Below are 20,989 nucleotides of genomic sequence, written 5' to 3'. Positions count from 1 at the left end.
TTATCTTTTCTTATCTTAAATTGATTGTGAAAATGATACGTTAATCAAATTGTCATTTCTAAATGATATGCTGTAGTGATTAAAGATCAATCATTTTTCTTTGCGTGTATGTTTGAGATTAGAGAGATCTTCACAAGGATATCTGCAAAGTTTCTCCATGTGTGCATGATGGTTAGGAGTTTATAAAGAGTCCTCTAGGATTAGCCTGACCTAAGCTGTTGCACAGACGACCTATGTGGTCATATGTTCGGTGCAGACAGTCTCTACAGGTAAGAATCCAAACAGACCGACCCTTTCAATGTTTCAGCTTTTCCTTCATTGAGTTTTTTTTAAAACAAATCGTTAACATACAAAAAAACATTTTTCGAAACATTTTTCTTCACTTTTTTTTCAGGGCTTGTGATGCAAACAGACACACACATGGCACTGTATTCCCACACATACATTAATCAGTAGTAATGCCGCTTCACCAACACGACTCACAGAAACATGCTCGTATGTGACAGAAAGCCCAGATGGAGCACAAACCTCTCAGTGCGTGTATCTGTGCGTCTGTAGCTTCAGGGTGGACGCAGTCGTCTGTACGAGGCCGACTAATTGGTGCAGACGTTACACAAGTCGTATCTGTGTGTGTGTTTGTAGCCTGTCTCTGTATGATTACAGTCGGAGAGCAGGACGGTGTTTGTGGAGGAGTCAGTTGTTTTCTGGGGTAGGAGTACACTCGCACACAATGCTTTTGAATGCATCATCGCTCAGTTTACTGCCTTCCTGGATCCATTCAATAATCCAATTAGTCTCAGTGTGGTAAAAGGGAACGCTGCTTTCAAGTCCTGTGTTTGTCATGTGTACAACAATGACAGTGAAGCAGTAACAAGAGGCTCCCTCCAACCAATCTCAAAGAATAATTTTAAAAGAAATTCATTGAGATAATTCAGAGGCAGGTTTATGTTGCAGCAGGTTTATATTATGTCAATTATCAATAGTGCCATCAGCCTTTAAAAAAGGCGTTTCGATCAGGCTCTGTTAGAGTTCAATCAATCTGTGCTTATGACTGTTTTCATGAAAAGCAAATGATTAATTTTCCACCAAATGTTTCCTGCATGTTTGTGTTTGGAGGGAGATTAGAAGAAAAGCGGGACAGTAATAGTGAACGTCTGAGGAAGAAAAAATGAAAGTAAAAACATGAAGCCTTTTGCTCTTCTCAGAAGTCGCTGCTGCTTTGTGCCGTGGGACCGAGCCAGCCTCCAACATGAGATTGGGGGCACTTGTCTGCAGAAATTGGGGCCAGAAGATGGCATTTTATTTGAAAATACACTCAAAGCCGCTCGGGGCTGACGGGGCTGTGGAGGGACGTGGTGACAGGCAGATGCATGAGGCGGATCACTCACATCCGGAACAGGAAACTAAAGGCCAATTAGGAGCAGCAGAGACCAAAGCTCTGGGCTCTGACAACACAGAGACACTGTGACCTTTAGACAACACCAAACCCCAAAGAGGCGTGTTTTCATCTCTCCTCCGCAGCTTGTTCCTCTAAGGAAGTTTTCTTTTCCATTTAAATCCAATTTATTAGCAGAATAACAGATCGGCTAATAATAATGAGTAGGAGGCTGAGAAATACAAAAGAGAATCCAAATAATAAAGAGATGAAGACTTGTAAGGCAACGCATTCAGGACACATAATGAAACTCTGCCTGAGTTTTAGATAACAGAGAATAAGAACAACAGAAAATGAAAAAGTATGAAATAGAATTAAAAAGCAATTTGCGTGTTTGTGCTCAGATTTAGGAAACACTCAAGAGAAAATGTGATGTGTAGTTAAAAATACAGGTAAATATTGCAGTGTTTAGGAATTCAGTGAAACTTCATCAGGTATTCTAAAGATTTTCAAAATGTTTCTATTGATTTCAAGACAAAAAAAATGAAGGAAAATATCACTTTAAACTTTTTCTTACTTGCTTAATACCATATCCACAAATGCAAATTCTTTCCTGTTTTTATGAATAAGCTTAAAGCTGTGCTGACTTTGCCCTGTACATGCTTAAGTGGTGGTTTTTATCAAAAGAATCAAAAAACAGTCATATGTATCACTCACTTTACATTTTTGCACTGGAAAATGTAAACAAAGGCAGCGTGCAGTTAATCGCTTCGTCTGACGCCAACCCTCCGCCAGCAGTTTCAGGCATTAACAATAACTATATATACAGAAATAATCAATCTTGTCGCTGATGGTCTGGTTTGCTTTTGTAGCTCATATAGAGTCATCAGAATTAATTACAGTCTGTTTCATGTCGTGACCAACAAAAAAACACAAAATATCTAAGAACTCTAATGTAATTATACATCACCTTTTTAACCTTGCAGGACTGATATTGAAGCATATTTGACTGAATTGTTCCTTTGAATGAAGAGCTGTATTGTCTGTAAATAATTCCTCTCCTTTTTTGCCTCTCCCCATCGGCCTTATGTTATTCATGATGGACTTTATGTGTCTATGTTCTGTATGTATTGTATGCTACTGTTTTAAATAAAGTTTTTACAGCCACAAGACGGAGTTTTTAAAAAAGTCTGCACTAACATATAAACATACAGTTCTTCCTCTCTTCAGCCGACTGAAGCCCACCAGCGACGTCAGTCACTTCCAGCTCAGCGTTTCCTGTCTTCTGCAGGCACTGAAGCAGCTCTGAGGATGACTGCAGGCCACTTTCTCTCTGAGCTGTGGTCGAAGTGGATGGATGAAGAACAGTAATGCTGACAGCTTTGTACTTAGGGTAGGAGTTGTGGTGACTGCTGTCACACTAACAAAACTACCAGAGCCATCACAGTGAGGCTGTGACAGTATGACAGACGCGCACTTAAGGCTCGATTTTGCTGTGGCTGTGTGGCACAAAAACACTGAGCTACAGTGGGACGTTTTTCCCCGCCCGTGAGGTGGTGTGGAAACTCGCTGTGTGTTGCTGTGAGGTTTAGTACAGTACAGTTTTCATGTTAGCCTTTACAGAAGTTTCAGCCTGGCACTCTTTATTAAGCTGCTAAGTATAAATTGGGAATCAAGTGAAAGATAAAAGCAGAAATCCTTCACAATTACTCTTTAAAAAGTTCTCCAGAAGTGTCTTAAATTGGATATCAATGTGGTTTAAACATAATATACGTAAGACAATGAAAATAAGTGGGCAAAAAATGGGCAGTGTAAGGCCTCATTATTCATTCGCTGATTTTATTTACAAATACAGAAATACAGGTACAGGTGATAAAAGGTACGTGTCAACTTTTCTCCTGTCAGAGGGTCTACAGGCCGTGTTGGATGGTTCTGTTCTTGAGGCTCTGGACGTACTCTTTGGCCTGGTCAAAGCTCGTCCTCTCCTCTTTCTTGGGAGGCGAGCCCTCCACCAGCTTCACAAAGTAGTTACAGTAAACTTTGTCCATGATGCCAAACATGCCGCGGCCGTGGAAACGGATGCGCTTCAGGTACTTCCCCTTGCCGGAGAAAGACTCAGCTGAAGGAGGGAGGGGAGACAGGAGAGGATGAACGACATAAACGGAGAGAAAGAGAGATATGGTTTAGAATAATTCAGTTAATTTGTAGAGGTGCCTTTGAATGGAAGCAGATATAAATACCACAGTTTGCGCTGAATTTAGGTTTATCTGTAAAAACGTCTGCAACAGCACATAAATTACTCACTCTGCACAGATGCACCTGAACTTCAGAGAAATTTACAGCTTTTAAAATATGTTCAATAACTGCTCAGCTTCCTACTGAAGGTCATTTCCCCCACCGTGATATTTATGGTCTCACTGGTGGCACAGTGGCTGACAGCATGAGACTACTAGTTTGACATTTTCAGGTATTTTAAGAAGTACAGGTTCTTCATCTTTAAGTCTAAGTCTTAAAAGGCATTAAGGTAATGAGTATATTAACGAATATCACCCTCTGGTTTGAAGCCTAAAGTTTTGCCTTTTGTTTCTTTGGAGCCAGAAGGTACAATACTTTGACAGGAGGCTCAGTACATGTCGCTATGCCTCTATCCTGAGCAGACTTAACTGACACTGAGTCATCCATCGGGACGATATTTTGTGCCAATAATGTGCAGTTGTGTGCATAGAGAAACCCATCAGTGCTGCAGACACTTACCTAAATACAGGTTGGATTTGTACTCTACATTGTGATTTTTGACCGCCATCTCCTGAGCTTCCAGAAGAACCTGAAAAAGCAAACAGACAATGAGCTGTAATAGCCATACAGAAACCTCTAGTGCAGTGGTGTGATGGGGAAAGGCGTCGGAACAATGCATGAATACACAACAGTTTTATTAAAAAACACAAGTAGTAAAATTGCCATGTGTAGTCATGCTAGAACACTTTGTAAGGACTGCGCTGTGTAATTTTGTGAAGATAAATATGCAGCCTCAAACCTCTTTCATGATCTTTGCCCCTTTCTTGTCGTTGAACTCCAGCTGTGTGATGGCCTCATCAATGCTCATCCCTCTGACCTGAGCAGAGGAACAAACAGGGAGATGAAACAACAAAATTCATGTTTCTTCTTGTTTGGACTGCGGGGAGTACGACCATCGAGGAAAGTTTAGGTTATTTTGATATTGGAAAATATAACATTCTGATTTCAGACCTGTATCTTAATATAGTATTATTCACTTTTACCGTGGCTCAAACGCCTGACTTCACATCACATTTCTTGTGTTTAAAACCATTTAACATATCTTGTTAACTAAGCAACAGACACAGGATAATAAACACCTTCTCTTTAGCATGGAAAACCAAAAGATATTTGAATATATTATCTCTTTTGAGCCCTTTATGCTTGACAACCCTTATAAGGATAATATCGTATATAATTAAGCCACTTGTAGTGGTTCAGATATGATGTATCGTCTGTTTGAAACAAGCATCTGCTTCAAGATTTCCAAGAGGTGTTGGTGCTAAATAAGTAACTAAAGTGGACTGATAATATTTGCTGCGTGATGTGATTCAGTTGCTTGAGGATGTGACATTGATGAGGAGAATCCGTGCTTTATGTCTCACCATTTTGGCCAGGTACCACATCTTGTCTTTGCTGTACTTAATCTGCCTCCTGCTGTGGTGGATCTCCTGGAAAAAGAAACATCAAAGAATTCAGATGCTTGTTGAGACAAGAGACAATGTCTGCTCTGAGATATGGAAATGAGCCGCTCAGCCTAATCAAACATACGCTATACTGTACATCTGAAGAAAGAAACTCTGAAGTACGTTTCGTAATTTGCAGCCCTTCTCTGAAGTTAAGTTTCCTGCAGGTTACACCTGACTGGGACATCCTCTCACTCTTCTCTTCATATTACAAATAGACAGAAAGACTCACTGCTGGTCTACGAGGTTCATCTGGTAGCTGTGGTGGATACACGTTCTTGTTCCTCCTCTCCCAGTGCTTTGAATCCAGGGAAGCACTGGTGTGGAGACATGAGAGCTGCTGGGGACCACCACCCAGGACTTGTAACCTTGATGGGATGTTAAAGAAAGAGGAAAAGACTTAAAACTGAAATGTTCTGTACCAACTCAATATGAAAAAACTGACGCAAGTCACCAGACAAACTAAAACAAAAGAGTCTCCCTCACATTGCTTAATCAAAGCACATCCAGATACATTTAGAGCTCACCCTGCTCACTATATATGCAACGTTATGTCCTCTGGGTGGAAGCCTGAGGTCGTTTTCAAAAATAATTTCGCTAAATAATAATAATACAATAATAATAGGGACTCTAGCAGAATATTAAATGTGCTTCTAATTCAACAGACAGGTTACGTAGATGCATTTTTCAGTACGATGCTGACCGTGCCTTGTTACTATGTCATATGAAAAATAATAAGTGATGGGATTCATCAGCTGAAACAGGCTACCTATATTTGTCCTTCTGCACAGACAGTGACAGCGTTAGAGGAGAAGCTTATATCGATGTACTCACCTTGAGTGTAAACTCCCGGATATACTCCTAATAAAAGCGATACCTAAAAGCAAGCATGAATCAGTTAAATATCGTAAGTAAACACACTTACTGTCATATAATAAAGAATTTCTTGATAATCTATCTGCATTTCTCTTACCACGTCCTGTCATTGCAGCCGCCATGTTGCATTATTACGACGCTCGGTGTTCGCTTTACGGCAATAATGTTTACAATGTTAACTGAAAGGTTGGTTTCTTAAATGTCGGTTTAAAGGTAAAGGTTACAATTAAGTTTTGTTACATGCTTTTATTCTTATTTTGCCCCAATGGTGAAGTTTAAAGTTAGCGGTAAAAATGCAAGTTTTGTCAAAATTTTGTTAGAAGAGGCAGACTCCACGTAGTTTGACCCAACTAGGATACCGTACTCGGCACCGGTAGGATTTACGACACCACGCTGGTCGTACGGCCGTTGATGTAGTTGCTACGACAGAGGAGGTACCATGTGAGAAGTTTGATTTTGATTTAGCAGACTTTATTAGAGAATTAGTAAACTTTAATCAGCCAGAGGCGCCATGCACGAACGGTCGCTCCCCGCCTCTCCCAACTGGTACTGCTCGCGCTGCAGTGACGTCAACAGCAGCGGTTTGCTGGGCGTCGGAGCCAAAAACAACATCTATTTGATTGACGTGTCTGCATCCTCCTGCAGGGTCGTAGGTGAGTCTTGTGTCACTGCTGAACATTATGTACACACAGTGCTCACTCTAGTATTCATGCTTCAGCCTCCATAAGGCTAAAAGTTATGTGAGACGCTGGCAAAGTCATGTAATGTCCAAATCAAAGAGATCAGATCATCTCAGGTGTGATGATTACAGCTCTGTAAGGCGTGTGCTAACAGGGGATATTTTTTGATTGGTAACATCGTGGTTAACTTGAATTATCCGTTAGTTAATCATAGAAAAGCCAAATAAGTCTTAGCTCACAGATCTACTCAATAGCAACAATTAGAACAAAACACTGGATCCTACAATTCCCATAATGAATCAGTAGCATATTTTATTATGTATGCCTAACCCCACACCCCTAAAGTTTATACATGCTTTCTGATATACATTTTTAACTACATTATCATTAGACAGTGTGTGCTGTTGTTAGTGCTTCATGTGTAAAAGACATCATTGGCCTCTTCCTGAGTTTTGATATTTTGTGGCCTTTTTCTATCTCCTCGTTATGATAAGATGCTAACATCTAACTGTTTAATTTTCCAGGTGAGCTGGTCGGTCATAAAGACCTGGTGTCAGGCTTTGCATTCTGTCAGCATGCTGGGCAGAGTCACATCTGTGTCAGCTCCTCCAGTGATGGGAGTGTTCGCTTCTGGGATTCAGACAACAAGAGTCTTGTACGGGAGGATGCAGCTCATCAGGTGAGAGTGGACCTCCCTGTTCTGTTGTGTCATTGCAACAGACTGACTGTTTTCATGAAATGCTGGCGCAGCCTGTAGGTCACTGGCTGCTCTGCAACTGCAGTCAGGTAATTAGAAGGTAGCTTTTGTCTTCAGATTTTCCAAAGTGGTGATAAAGTAAGATGAGGCTGTCAGTTACACTGGCAAATATTTCAGTTTCACATTTCTGTGCTGTCTTGGCAGGGAGCCTACCCTGTCTTGAGGAAGCAAATTTACCATCTGAGCTCAACACGATGTGATGGACAGTCATTCCTCTGCAGGGGGACAAACAGCACAGATTTCTACAGAGCAGCAATTCACTGACTCCCTCAAGGGAAATTTTAAACAGTTGTCAAGGTTAGGGAGGGCATTGCTTATTTACTTTCCATTATTTGCTTCAAATGATGCCTTCAGGGGGTAATTTTCCTGTGGTTTGATCTGAAAAATAAAAGCCACACACTGACAGGACAGTAAAGCTCCCATTTTGAAGACAGATTTAGGCTCCAAAAAGATAATCACCAAGTCAGATATACTAACAAAGAAATACTTAATACAATAGAAAGCACATTTTTGCATCAGTTTATTTGTTTTTAATGTTGTAAGAAAGGCACTTTCCATTAGACTAAACTACATTTGAGTATCAACACAATGGCACTATCCTTTTGTTTTCCCCACACACACAGACCTCCGTCACAGCGCTGCACTGGTCTCCGGTGGATAAAAACCTGGTCGTGTCTGGGGACGAGAAAGGCATCGTGGTCTGTCACTGGTACAACACAGGAGACACGACCAGCTTCTTCCCAGAGCCCAGGACCATCTTCTGCCTTAGCTGCTCCCCACACACCTGGAGCACTGTGGCTGTGGGGTAAGAAAACCCGACATGTACATTTGACTCTAGTCAAACCTGTACTAAAGGTCTTTAAAGGTCTAAACCATCTTATGTTTTAGGAAAAGCCAGGATAAACTTAGATTTATTTTTGTAGTAGACTTCTGAATCCTTACCTTTATACTTATTTGTCCGTGAGAAACAGCCTATTCTTTCTAACACTCTAGTGTACTGTACATCTCTTTCATCTTCCTTTTAAAATGTAAAATTTAAAGATCTGTTTCAGGTGTCACAGATGGTGAAAGAAAAAAAAACATATTCAACCTTTAGCTGCAGAACCAGTAGAATATGTAGAATATAAATATCATAATTTTGACAGTGGTATCATTTTTCTGTCTAAGGTACAAAGATGGTATGATCGTGCTGATCGATGTGAGTAAGAAAGGCGAGGTGATGCACCGTCTCCGTGGACACGATGATGAGATCCACTCGCTGGCGTGGTCGTCTGTGATTGGTGAAGACGCCCTCTACAGCAGACCTGAGGACAGTGAAGGTAGCAGTGTGTGGTCATCAGGCCTGTATTTGCTTGTTGCATCATATTGTTGCAAGCTCAGCAGCTTTGATTTTTGGTGGGTTTGAAAGAAATTTTGATTGAAAGTTTCATCCCCCTCATGTTTTATAACATTCTATTATATTTCTTTTATCCTAAAGCATTCAATGGAGTTTCTGCAGGAGATGAGAAGGGCTGTTATCTTGCCTCTGGGAGCAAAGACCAGACGGCAAGGATCTGGAGCACCGCAAAAGGAAAAGGTAAGAGGAAAAAAAATGGATTTCAGTGCACAGCAGTAAATATAAAACATGGAAATAAATTAGAACAAAAAAAATAATAAAAAGACTGAGACAAGTAGCTGAAATCCACAGAGAGCTGCAAATGTATTTTTCGGACTGATGAAACTGGATGATGTTTGTAATCCTGTCACCTCCTGCCCCCCTGCAGGTGTGATGACTCTGAAGCTGCCGTACATAAAGAAAAGAGGCTCTGCAGTTGACCCCGGGGTCAAAGAGAGACTGTGGCTCCACGTCCACTGGCCGAAAGGACAACAGACACAGCTGGTGTCCAGCTGCTTCAGGTACACTCATTGTCTTATCAGTCAGAACAGCAGAGGAAGCTTGGTGACACATGATGGCAGCAGACACAGGAGTCCGTCAGTAATGGCTTTCAGTGGTTTTTTTCTGGCTTAATAGCATCTGTTTGACTTTTCTGTGTGTCTGTGTGTCTGTGTGTGTGTTTCCAGTGGTGAGTTGGTGATGTGGGATTTGACCAGGGCAGGAAAGCAGAGGTGGACACTGTTTGGGACATCTTCAGAGGGTCAGAACCACAACAGGATCGTCTTCAACACGAGTTCAGTCCACCTGCAGGATGACAGAGAGCTGCTCATCAGCACCTCCATGGACAGAGAGGTGGGACACCCCATGTTGAGTCAATATTAGATAAGCAGTTGGCAGAAGGCAAAACAATGTTTGGCCTGTTGTAAACTCTGCAGAACAAAAATATGTGAAATATTAAGGCTTCTTCAAAATGTAGCTTTTTAAATGTGAGGTTAATGTTCTGTTTACCTCTCTAATACTGTTCTGTTTACCTCTCTAATACTGCTTCAAAAAGGTCCTTTGACTGAAAGCTGGTTCATGTTGTGTCAAGGAAATCCTTCAGAGCATTGGCGTATTTACGAAGACTCTCGCTTGACTTTCTGTGTTCCAGATTAAGTGCTGGGACCTGGCCTCTCTGGACTGCCTCTGGACTCTGCCCACCCTGGGTGGTTTCGTCTATGCCCTGACCTTCTCCCCTGTGGGCACAGGCTGTCTGGGGCTGGGTGTCGGAGACAACATGATCCGGGTGTGGAACACACTGACCACCCAGAATCAGTACGACACCCGGTCCTTCTGGCAGGGCATCAAGTCCAAGGTCACAGCGGTAAGATGTTTGGGTTCATTTTATTCACGTTGAAGCACTCTAAGAGTTTTTATTTTTATTTTTTTAAGTTGGAACAAGCATTAAGTCATGTTTTTGTTATGCTTTTATTTGTGGTTAATTTTATATTTACAGGAATATAATCCTGTGCCTATTTATGGTGCCTGACCCATAATAAATGCAGAAATTATGCAAACAATAATAGAATAGTGGTATTTCATATAGTCTGTACTGTACCAATATGGTCTCAGAGCTGTAAGGCAAAGAAATGAAGACATGCGTGCAGTGTTTTTGTCTGCTTAATGTCTAAATGTGGGTTTTTTGTTACCATCGTCCACTGAGCTGCTGATAAGAACACACTCCTAAATCAGTTTCAACATTCTTTAAACACTGAAATCTTCAAACAACGTCATATCTAAGGCTGATGACAATGTCTGAATGATATCAGGCTTTAATGAAGAGCTTAAAACAACCTGACACGTCTGCTTTGTTTCTCTGCAGCTGGCGTGGCATCCGAAAAAAGAAGGATCCCTGTCTTTTGGAACAGATGATGGAAAAGTTGGAATCTATGACGTCTTCTCAAACAAGTAAGAGTCATTCTTTTCATTTCATATCAGTTGAATCTCTAGTTTCTAAAACCACACTTGCTTTTTTATTACACATGCTTTGATAATCACACAGGCGTGCTCAATGTTAAGAAGAAAAGGGACTACATTTATATTGTATAAATTGTGTTTCATAAAAGAGCATAATATTAGTCATAGTGTCGTTTCTTTATCAATACAGACAGAGAAATAGTTGGTGAAGGTAACATGCAAAGAACTGTAGCATTGTGCAAACAAAAGGGGTAAAGTAGAAGCACTGCTAGCATGCAAAGATGGTAGGGAGGAGATGCATTCAACACATCTGACTCCATTTTTTAGGCATGATTGTAAACTGCAAAAAGGGACTACTGTTGTGATTTAAATTGAACTTAGAGACGTTTCTGAAAGTCATTTGGTTACACTGTTGTTTGCTTTTTGCTGGCAGCCTTGTTGTAATCCCTCGTGGGCCCTGGGTTGAATTTTCCTGCAGCTATCTCTCCTTCATCTTTTCCTGACTCAGGCATTTATTCAGCTTCATCTCTTCCCAGGCCTCCTCAGATATCGAGCTCCTATCACCGGAAAACAGTGTACACTCTGGCCTGGGGACCCCCAGTCCCCCCGATGTCATTTGGTAAGTTCATAATGAACTGTTAGCAACTGCTGCTGTTTGCTGAACACTCTGACCCAGCAAAAACAACAGTGGGGGGATGCTGAAGAAACATGGAGTCAGCAGAAAAGCCTAAACATCTTTACACACCCTTTTATCATCGACTCTGTAATTAAATGAGCCGAGATAACACTCTCCGCTCACCTCCCCCGCCTCAGCTGCTCGTGGGGAAATCAGGACGCAGGAAGTTAATTTCACCAGCTGTTGGCAGACAACATTTTGATTAGTGTATCAGTCACTCAGCTTTGTAGCCGTAAACGTAATTGTTGCCATGCCAACAATCTGCTGATGGCTCAAAAAGCTGCTAATGTGTTCAACACCTATTCAGCTCAGTTCACTGTTTCTGCTGGAGCGCTGCAAACTCACTGGTTCAGATCTTCATCACTGAAGTCTGTCGATGACTCTGACTGACATTCGGGACGTTTGGCTCAGTGGTTCACGACGAGATGACGAAAAAAGGAGTTTGAAAAATTAAAGAAAAAAAAACAGTGAGTGCCATTTTATGTGCCCGAGAAGTGGGTGTATTTGCAACCAACCTGCCTATTTTGGAGAATTGGTCATATTTTACTGCCCCAAAACTTTAAGTGAGGAAATAAGAAAGAAGAAGAATAAGAACAAAAACCAAAGAACTGTAAATACGTATGACTATAGCCAGTGAAGGTCAACGTGTATCCTTGAAGCCATCAATTGTTTTGTGTGTGTGACCTTCAGGTGCAGCAGGAGGAAAGCCGTCCTACAGCCTGTACAGCTGCGCCGGTGAAGGCATCATCCTGCAGCATGATGTATCTAAACTGAGTGGAGAGGCGACGGACATCGACAAGCTGATCAGAGACACCAACAACATCAAGGTGAGCGAGATCATGTGATGATGATACGGCTCTGTAGGTCATTGAAACATCTTTTCATGTTTTTAATTTGATGACTTAAACAAAGTGGTAAACAGAAAGGTAAGGAGAGATGATTTCCCTGAATGTCTGCAAGTCATCATTTCAGGTAGCAGAGGAGTGCTATCGAGACATACAGTATAGGCTCTGTCCCCATACATATACTACAGACATATTTCAAGGCTGATTGCGTCACAGCAGAGCATCAAAGGCTGCCCCATTTTGAAGGCTTCTGCAGATGCATCCTCCTTTTCCCAGGATCCATCAGGTGCATCCTTCAAGGCCCAACGTGTCCCAAGATTCATTGCGCGCCAATCCACAGAAATGACTCTCAGAGTTTTTGGTTTCAACTCAATCGAATAGCTAGAAGTACAAATGATAGAACACGAGAAGCCTTGAAACATATCTTTAAAATAACAGGTTAAGTTATGTGACATTAGTTATGATAGCTGGTTAGCCAGCTAGCTACCTGTTGCTAGGAAACAAGAGAGGTGTTTGGTGACTCAAGGGTAAGGGAAGGAATGGCTGGTGTCGCAAACAGGAAACCAGACCGTCTCTACACGGGCTACGAAAGACTCATCCTTCGTAGACTGCGTCCTTCGAAGGATGCAGACCCTTAATGGAGACACAGCTACACTAATGATTCTGTATGGCGTTAGGAAGTAACAAGTGGATGATATGTGCAGACAAGTCTTGATCTTGTTTACATTTTCAAATGGAAATAAGTATTCGTTTGAGTTCTTTAATTTAATATTATCATATTTTAAAGATACACCAGACTCTAGCAGACATCCTGAACTGAGCTCTTTTAACCCAAGTCCAAATAGAGCTTATTTATGCTGCTGACATTATAAAGAGCACTTAAGCTGTCACTAAAGATATTTATGTCTACATCCATGTACAGACACCAGAAACCTTTGTAGTGACCCAGGAAGAACTGTCAGTCACAATAAACAGACAGACATACCTCCAGGTGGAGAACAGACACAAGAAGTTTAGGGTCAAATCTAAAGTTTTATTCATGTTTGCTTCTGAATGAAAATGGAGGTGATTTGAATAAGTGATGAAGGTGAGCTCTGCTTCCCCGCAGCACAAGCTGTCTCCACACACCGACCTCAGCTGGAAGCCAGATGGGAGAGTGGTTGCTATCGGCAATGAGGACGGGTGAGTGAGCGGCTGGGCTTGACCCGTCTTACAGGGAGTGGAGTCCTGCGAGGGACCAACTGTTCGCTGACAGCGCGCAGACTTTAGCCTGCAGGAAAATGTTTGTTTCTGTGTGAACTGTTGAACTCGGCTTACTGGGTCACATTCTGGTATTATGATCTGGTGTCAGGCTCACTCATGTCTTCACTTTAACATCCTGTATCAGACAGATTCACAGTAAGAGCTAGAACTACGACTAAAACTAAAACTTTAGTCTGTGAAGTTTAAACTGAGTTCTGTTTTTGTAGAGAAACTTAACTTCAAAAACTATTATTCATTTTTGAGCTTTTTAAATGTTTAACATTATCGACTAAAAATAATGTTATTGCACAAGTCTGAAATCACTGTCAAAGCTCCAATACTCAATAATCAGTGACACAAAGTAAGCAACATGTCTGTGAACACATTGGAGCATTTTGTAGTTAAATAACCAGGTAGTTCCTGAGGTAGTTGCTGGAGACTAGAGCTTGAAGGAGAGAGAACATTTGACTTACATTCATGATTTCATATTTTTGACCACATGTTCTCTGCTGCAGCTGTATCGACGTGTATCAGGCTCCCAGCCTGAAGCTGCTGTGCAGCATCCAGCAGCACCACAAGATCATCAACACGTTACGGTGGCACCACGACCACAGCTCTTCTCCGGAGCTGCACTGCCTCCTGGCCTCTGGCTCCAGCAATGCCACCGTCTATGTGCACGATCTGCGCTCCATCATAGGTGGGAGGAGGCCTCAGAGTTTCTGCATTATTCAGTCTTTTGAAGGAGCTTCCCAACAAATGTCATTAATGCCTGGGAGCTTTGTCTATTTCAGCAAAAATTTGTGAAATTATAAGAAATTGAATATAATATAGTTCAACTTAGAGCCTAAAATAAAAAAAAATAGATCCAAATTTAGCCAAAACTTTCTTTTAAATCTTTTTGAGCTGTTTGTTTCTCTTTGCACAGAGAATCCTCCGGAGAGCCCGGCGATGGTGACGGAGCCGTATCGCAGGCTGTGTGGCCATACAGGTAAAATCACTGGCATGGCCTGGAGTCCACATCACGATGCCAGGCTGGTCACTGTCTCATATGACGGCACAGCCCAGGTTAGTACCTTGATAATGTTGCTGTTGTCACTATGTGGGTTTACTGCTAATCCAATAATTGGACTTGTTAGCTGATGTATCAAGCTATTTTTATCTCCTTTAATGTGTAAATATAATTTCCTGTGTTGTTGGATGTTTTTGTTCTGTTCAGGTGTGGGACGTGCTGCAGGAGGCAGCTCTCTCTAACTATCGGGATCATGTTGGTTACCTGCTGAGCGTGGACTGGTCTCCTGTTGATCCGGATGTGATCTGGACTGGAGGGAAGGACTTCACCGTGCAGGAGTGGAGAGTCTCTAAACAAGAGTTTACAAAGCCTCCTAAAGGTGAGCAACTTTTCATGCAGAAATGTTGAAACTACAACAACCACCTCCTCCAACACTCCAAGACAGGTTTTCTATTTGGTGTAACAAGCAGACTACAAAGTGAACATACTGTCCTCTCAGGTAAAAAGATGGTGGCTCTGTCAGAGAAGATGAAAGCCAATCCCAAGCAGAAGCGGAAGAACAAGAAGGCGTCAGGGGCGGGAGGAGCCGCCCCGCTAGAGATGAACGGAGAGCCAGCTACAGGAGGGCAGAAGGCGGCGACGGGACAGGAGCTGTCTGGTGAAGATGAGGAAGATGAAGTCAGCTCAACGAACAGTCCTGTTCCTCCACCAGGTAAGAAAACAGAAGTAGAAGACAGTTGTTGGATTTTGAAAAACAATAAGACTGTTAAAGCAACTTTATTCTGAAATTTGGTTGCAGCCACTTTTGAGATGCAAAGAAAATCCTCCATCAGCGTAAAGAGCAAAGACAAACCAGGTATGTGCTTTAACTTTGTAAAACAACCTAACCTGGATTTATTTCTTAAATACTGTCTGCAGGTTTTGGTGTGTGACTGTGTTGGTTTGTTATTTAGTCTTTCCAGAATCCAACCTTCTGAAGAAGAAGAAGCCTCGCTCCATGCTGCCCGTCAGCACCTCCATGGACCATCGGCCCAAAGAGGACCTGCTGCAAGACTGCATCACTCTGGCCTCAGTCAGACACAACGATGGTGAGACTTACTCTGCTATGGAGAGGTTTGGTTTAAACTATAAGTTTGCACAGTGATTGTAGAACAGAAAACACAGTTATAACTGTGAAGAGGCAGAATAATTGATTGTTGGAGGAAACGCATGTTTCTATCTGGCCTGAGCATGGAGCAACAGCTGTTTAGACTAAGTGTTTAAAATCAGAGATAGGACGAGGGTTTTACGTCAAAGTAATCATAGCAGGTGACTTTTACATTATAACATTTTTAAACTTTGCAGCCGTTCCTGTTTAGGTAACCATAAAACGTTTGAAATCCCTGTTCAAAATTACGCTCAGTTTCTCACGATACCTGATCGTGCTAGCGTGTCACCCGGCCTGAAGGAGGGGAGAAACAGAAATGACTCCAAAAGGATTCACTGAAAAACATCCCTAACCAAGAAATGATACTTATGATATACAACATAACCTTTGGAACAGAACTGATGTGATTAATTGCACACAAAGGTTGCTTAGTATTTCATAACCAGTTGGAGTCAGCAGCATGGGGAAATATTGAGCAGCTGGAGTCAGAACTTTTGCATTTCTTGTTAAGGTTACATAGATTTACATTTCAGAACAGAAAAGAAAAATAAGCAAACGTTACATCCAGCTTACGAGACTGTGTGTGTGTGTTATTTCTAGCACCCCCTGCAGGCTGTGTCCCAGGCCAGGGGGAGCACATTCACCTGGGTCTCTTCTCTGACAGACAGGCTCTGTACCGCATGTTTGAGGCAGAAGGTAAGTCGCTGTTCTCAGCCTGAAATATGTACTTTAGTCTGTGTAAATCAGAGGGTGGTTAATAAAGCGTGTCCTTTCCCTTGTTTATTCCTTTGTTTATGTGCCCACTGAGAACAGAATTTGCTCCTAATATATATCAATAACTAAATCAGTGCTCATTTCAGGTACTGTGATATCCACTATGTTTATAACTCTTGGAAAAAGCCTTGAACATTTCACATGCTGTCTCTTTCTGCAGAGGAGAGTCATGTGGAGGCGGGTCACTACGACTCTGTGGTGTACCTGCGGCTGTGGAGCGGAGACCTGGAGGGGGCGCTGCAGCTCGCCACAGAGAAAGGAGAGCTGACTGACCACCTGCTCTCCATCGCTCCTATGGGTAAAGACTTGAGTTGTGTTTATGTGATTATTTTCTTCAGTTACCTCTCCAGATGTGCACCTGAGCCTGGGTGCACAAAGATAGATTTCTGCAGAGTTCATATTTGATCATGGTTGAAGTGACAACATGTTGTTCAGGGATTGCATAAACGTTAAAGTTGATGAAATGCAACATTGCAAGGCTTCCACGTATTGCAGAAATATATCTGTATTTCCTCCACCAGCCGGGTTCCAGGTGTGGAGCAGGACAGTGGAGGCCTTTGTCAAGCAGCTGTGTCTGCAGGAGCAGTACCTGAAGGCAGCGTCCCACCTGCTGTCAATCAACAAGCTGTATGAGGCCGTCGACCTGCTGCGTTCACACAAACTCTACAGGTTATTGTTTTTTCACCTTTAAAACTGAAATGGACATGATGTAACTGTGGTTTGTTCACATGCTAACAACAGGTGTGTGTGTGTGTGTGTGTGTGTGTGTGTGTGTGTGTGTGTGTGTGTGTGTGTGTGTGTGTGTGTGTGTGTGTGTGTGTGTGTGTGTGTGTTTCAGGGAGGCCATCGCTCTGGCCAAAGCCCGGCTGCCAGCAGACGAGCCCGTCCTGAAGGAGCTGTACACCTGCTGGGCCGCCGTGCTGGAGAAGGACGGACATTTCTCTGCTGCTGCTAAATGGTGAGAACTGAAAGGATTGATGGAATCGTCTCTTAAAGAAGTCTTCTTATCAACCTTTACAAATACAACTAGCTACATTATTTAAACTCGTTTTAACTTGTCTTCCAGTTACCTGGCTGCTGGTGCTAGTTTTGACGCTGCTAAAGTCATCGCCAGGAAGAACGACGTCCCCTCTGTGAGGACAGCAGCCAGTCTAGCCAGAATATCAGGAGAGGTCGCTCTTGCTCAGTCGCTGGCGCTGCGGTGCGCTAAAGACCTGGTTGCTGATCTGGACTGGGTCGGGGCCCAGGAGGTCCTGAGCTCACAGGAGAGCCTGCTGGTCAGTGACAAAAACAAATCTACAGATAATTTTGATTTGATTTGATTTTATCAATTTGAGACAAAAAGATCATTATTCACACACGGCACAAAGTAATCTGTTTGCTTTACCAAAATTAGCATAAAAAGTATCAGGTCTAATTTATTTCTTTCCAGTTTATAACTTCATAAAATTGCCTTCCTCCTGCAGGTCCACAGGCTGCATCTCTGCGTCGCTGAGCTGCTGTCTGTGATGCTGGCTGACTCTCCAGCTGAGCCTCAGTCCTGCATCTCCAGCCACCCGTGGGCGTCGCCAGGTGAGGCTCACGTCAGCATCCAGGACCGAGTGAGAGACGTGTGGGAGGAGCAGTTTGGTGTCTCACATGAGTCAGCAGGACATCACAGCGTTGAAGCTCTTCTGCAGGAGCTGAAGTCTGTGGAGAGTCCAAAACCCACCGCCAGCGTTCCTCTCAGACAGGTGCAGAGGCTCAAACTGCTCTCTTGATTTGGTTTGTACTGTTTCAGGTGGATGCTGGTTAAAAAATACCCTGAGGCAAGCAGCCCTCAATTTGATATATACAAGAAGTCTTATAAATTAGACCAGAGATAAAGTTTATCAGATAAAATGACATATTTTCTCAGGTTCAGCTGTATTCATCGCTCCACGTGACCCGTGCCGTGTTGAGCTGGTTGTTGGATGATGATGGACAGCTGATTAAGGAGCTGTGGCAGGCGGTGGCCTGGTTCAGAGATGCTGCTCACTCTGCACAGCTCTGCAAGCTGCTGTTCCCTGATGGTAAGTCTGTCTAATTAGGATCAAATCGGAGCAAACAAAGCACCACTTTTCTCTCGGGCTTCTGGTCGTTAGTATGTGCACTTTACATCATTAGTTATTGTTATTTTAGCTCAATTTTTGTTCTCTCTCTGGTTCGTGGATCTATCAATAGATTATTTGACAATAAAATAACTATTATTTACAGCCACCTGTGACAAGAGCTTTTACACCACCATCATAAAGAGTTCTTGCTTTCTTTCATCAGGTGACGCCAGCGTTTTTTCCAAGAAACATTCCAAAACTCTTCATCACAAAGAAGAAGAGGCCAAAGCTGCTGCCGACAGCCTGCAAGCGTTTGTACATTACCACCGCCTCTATGAACACTGGTGGAGGAACTCCACACAGATCCAGAACGGTTTCTCACACTCAGCAGCCGATTCCAGCCCTGGAGACGAGCTGAAAGAGAAAGTGGTGAACGGAGGAGTGTCAGAGTCAGAGGAGAGTGTGTGCCCGGAGCCAAGGAGGTTTGACAAACTGGACTTTAATGCGTCTCTGCTTCTGTCTGAACCTCACGCTGCCTGTCAGGCCGCTCAGAGGTCAGCGAGAGAGATCCAGGAGCGGCTGGCAGCCATGGTGCTGCAGCACAGCAGAGTCCAGGGAGGAGTGCTGGGCTCTGGGGAGAAAGAGGCCAGCGCAGCTACGCAGACCTCCGGAGAGTCTTCAGACAACCAGGGGTCTGCTGATGCTGGAGAACGGTAGATACTTGGTTATTTATTCATGATTGACTCGAGGTGTTTGGGTTTGAAGCAATACATTTCTCATTCAGAACACCTGTAGATTTCTACATTTAAGGAAAAAGTACAATTTAAAACATACTGCAGTTACCTCTGTTTGAATAGGAACTTGATCCAAGCAGACACGTGCATCGCTTACAGACATTTGCAACCTGGAAAGTAACTAAAGTAACAAAGAAAGTTTACACAAGTACTCTCTGTTTTTTAAGCATCTGTATTTTGTCTCTCTCAGATCTGAGGACCCGGACACTCTGCTGTCTTTGTCGTCCAAGATGTCGGAATACCAGAAAAAGCTGGCTGACCTGCCTGCCACAATCAAGGTACAGCTCAACACACATTAGACTTGTGCGACTTAAAGACACCAGTGGTGTAATACATGAGCAGGAAATTTAGTGTAAAGCTTTTGTTTTTGGAAGCTTTGACAGCTCTTTTTTAACAATCTGCATCCACATTTGAACTTCATCAGTGCTAACTTACAGTGTTTGTCTGCTTCCTCTCAGACGTATCCTCACCCAGACGTTATCGAGTGCTGCCTGGTTCTCCTTCACCTCAGCAGGTCTTCAACGTCTGTCTCTGAGTCTCTCCAACAAGAGGCCAAAGATCTTCTCCGCAAACACGGAACGAGTCCTTCTGTCCTTAGAGCCTCCCAACGATTCCTCACCTGAATCTTTATCACTATTAGACTGAAAGAAGCACTTAACACTGTACAGATTTTTGTTGAATAAAAGACGGTTTCAAAATGATGCGCAAACATCCCCAGTCTTTTTCTGAGTCTAGGAAGCTTGAAGGAGGATCAAATTAAATTTAAATGGAGCTGTATGCTCTGGAACAGGAAGGTTTTTTCAGGTTACATTTGATTGTTGCTAGGCAGGATTCCAGTTTGATTTATTTATAGCTGCTTGATAGCCATGGTGCCATTCTGATTCTGACTATGTTTTGTTTGATAACAGTGGAAAAATATCTGATGAATTACATTAGATGACATCTGTTAAAAATCATTAGTGGCCATTTCTGTGTTGCAACCTTATCGCCTAATCTGAATTTAACATGTTAAGAAGGCCTGTATTATGGCACAGCATGAGCTTGACTAAATAGATACTGAAGTTCGATCTGTTTTCTGTGGAGTTACATTTTACAGTTGAGTGTTTTCCTGTGACAGACTCGGTAGATGAATGTGTACCTAACTTTGTAATTGATGAATGAAATGAAAATACTCAGTAAAGATACTTACTTTGCTTAATTGCACATTAAAAACCGGGCAAGAAATATTATACCAAATTTACTGTTAATCATTTATCAAGCACTGACACCCATAATTCTCTGCTTCCAACTTCTCACATTTAAAAATTCCTCTTTGTGACGTTTGAAACTGAAAATACTTAAGACATCATCGTATACCATGATACGTTTTGATGGGTGTTTGTTTTGTCAACTTGTTTAAGATATTTCGAAACAAGAACATTTTTACGGAAATGTTTTAGATTAAAAGCAAAATATGTTCATTGGCTTTGAGGGGCTGGACAAACTTAACTGATGAATGTGTATGCTGTTTTGTACTTTTGTATGCAAAGTACTGCCACCATTTTAGCCCGATTAATGAGATGATCAAAAGCTTTTGAGCCATTTTTGTCGTGCATTAGCAGAGTTTGTTTCTTTACTAATCTTATCTGCTTCCACCTGCTCATTTAGCATGCTTTGCAGCCGTTTCAGAGA

At 42.4% G+C, this 20,989-nt stretch overlaps 2 protein-coding genes across 2 annotated transcripts; one reads left to right on the top strand and one right to left on the bottom strand.

The window, feature by feature from the left end:
- Positions 1-3,209: 3,209 nt before the first annotated feature.
- Positions 3,210-6,113, bottom strand: mrpl22 (mitochondrial ribosomal protein L22). The gene is made up of 7 exons (XM_069675994.1): positions 6,089-6,113; positions 5,950-5,992; positions 5,348-5,483; positions 5,035-5,100; positions 4,410-4,487; positions 4,130-4,199; positions 3,210-3,494 (listed from the first exon to the last, which is right to left on the bottom strand). The coding sequence occupies exons 1-7, from the start codon at positions 6,111-6,113 to the stop codon at positions 3,286-3,288; spliced, it is 627 nt and encodes a 208-aa protein (XP_069532095.1). The 3' UTR covers positions 3,210-3,285.
- Positions 6,114-6,477: 364 nt separating this feature from the next.
- gemin5 (gem (nuclear organelle) associated protein 5) lies at positions 6,478-20,528 on the top strand. Its single transcript, XM_069669501.1, has 28 exons — positions 6,478-6,644; positions 7,196-7,350; positions 8,052-8,233; positions 8,596-8,747; positions 8,906-9,004; positions 9,192-9,324; positions 9,490-9,655; positions 9,954-10,166; positions 10,665-10,750; positions 11,296-11,378; positions 12,126-12,262; positions 13,389-13,462; positions 14,038-14,219; positions 14,448-14,587; positions 14,739-14,910; positions 15,031-15,243; positions 15,331-15,387; positions 15,485-15,619; positions 16,279-16,374; positions 16,613-16,750; positions 16,974-17,121; positions 17,291-17,410; positions 17,519-17,729; positions 17,919-18,185; positions 18,350-18,503; positions 18,748-19,237; positions 19,509-19,596; positions 19,777-20,528. The coding sequence occupies exons 1-28, from the start codon at positions 6,503-6,505 to the stop codon at positions 19,939-19,941; spliced, it is 4,398 nt and encodes a 1,465-aa protein (XP_069525602.1). The 5' UTR covers positions 6,478-6,502; the 3' UTR covers positions 19,942-20,528.
- The last annotated feature ends 461 nt before the right edge of the window (positions 20,529-20,989 follow it).

The sequence above is a fragment of the Semicossyphus pulcher genome, unplaced genomic scaffold (assembly GCF_022749685.1).
Source record: "Semicossyphus pulcher isolate SPU_LCO1_2020_fin unplaced genomic scaffold, fSemPul1.0.p SCAF_10, whole genome shotgun sequence".
Taxonomy (NCBI): Eukaryota; Metazoa; Chordata; class Actinopteri; order Labriformes; family Labridae; genus Semicossyphus; species Semicossyphus pulcher.
The sequence above is the reverse complement of the archived record's forward strand: the minus strand, read 5'-3'. Positions and strand labels throughout refer to the sequence as shown.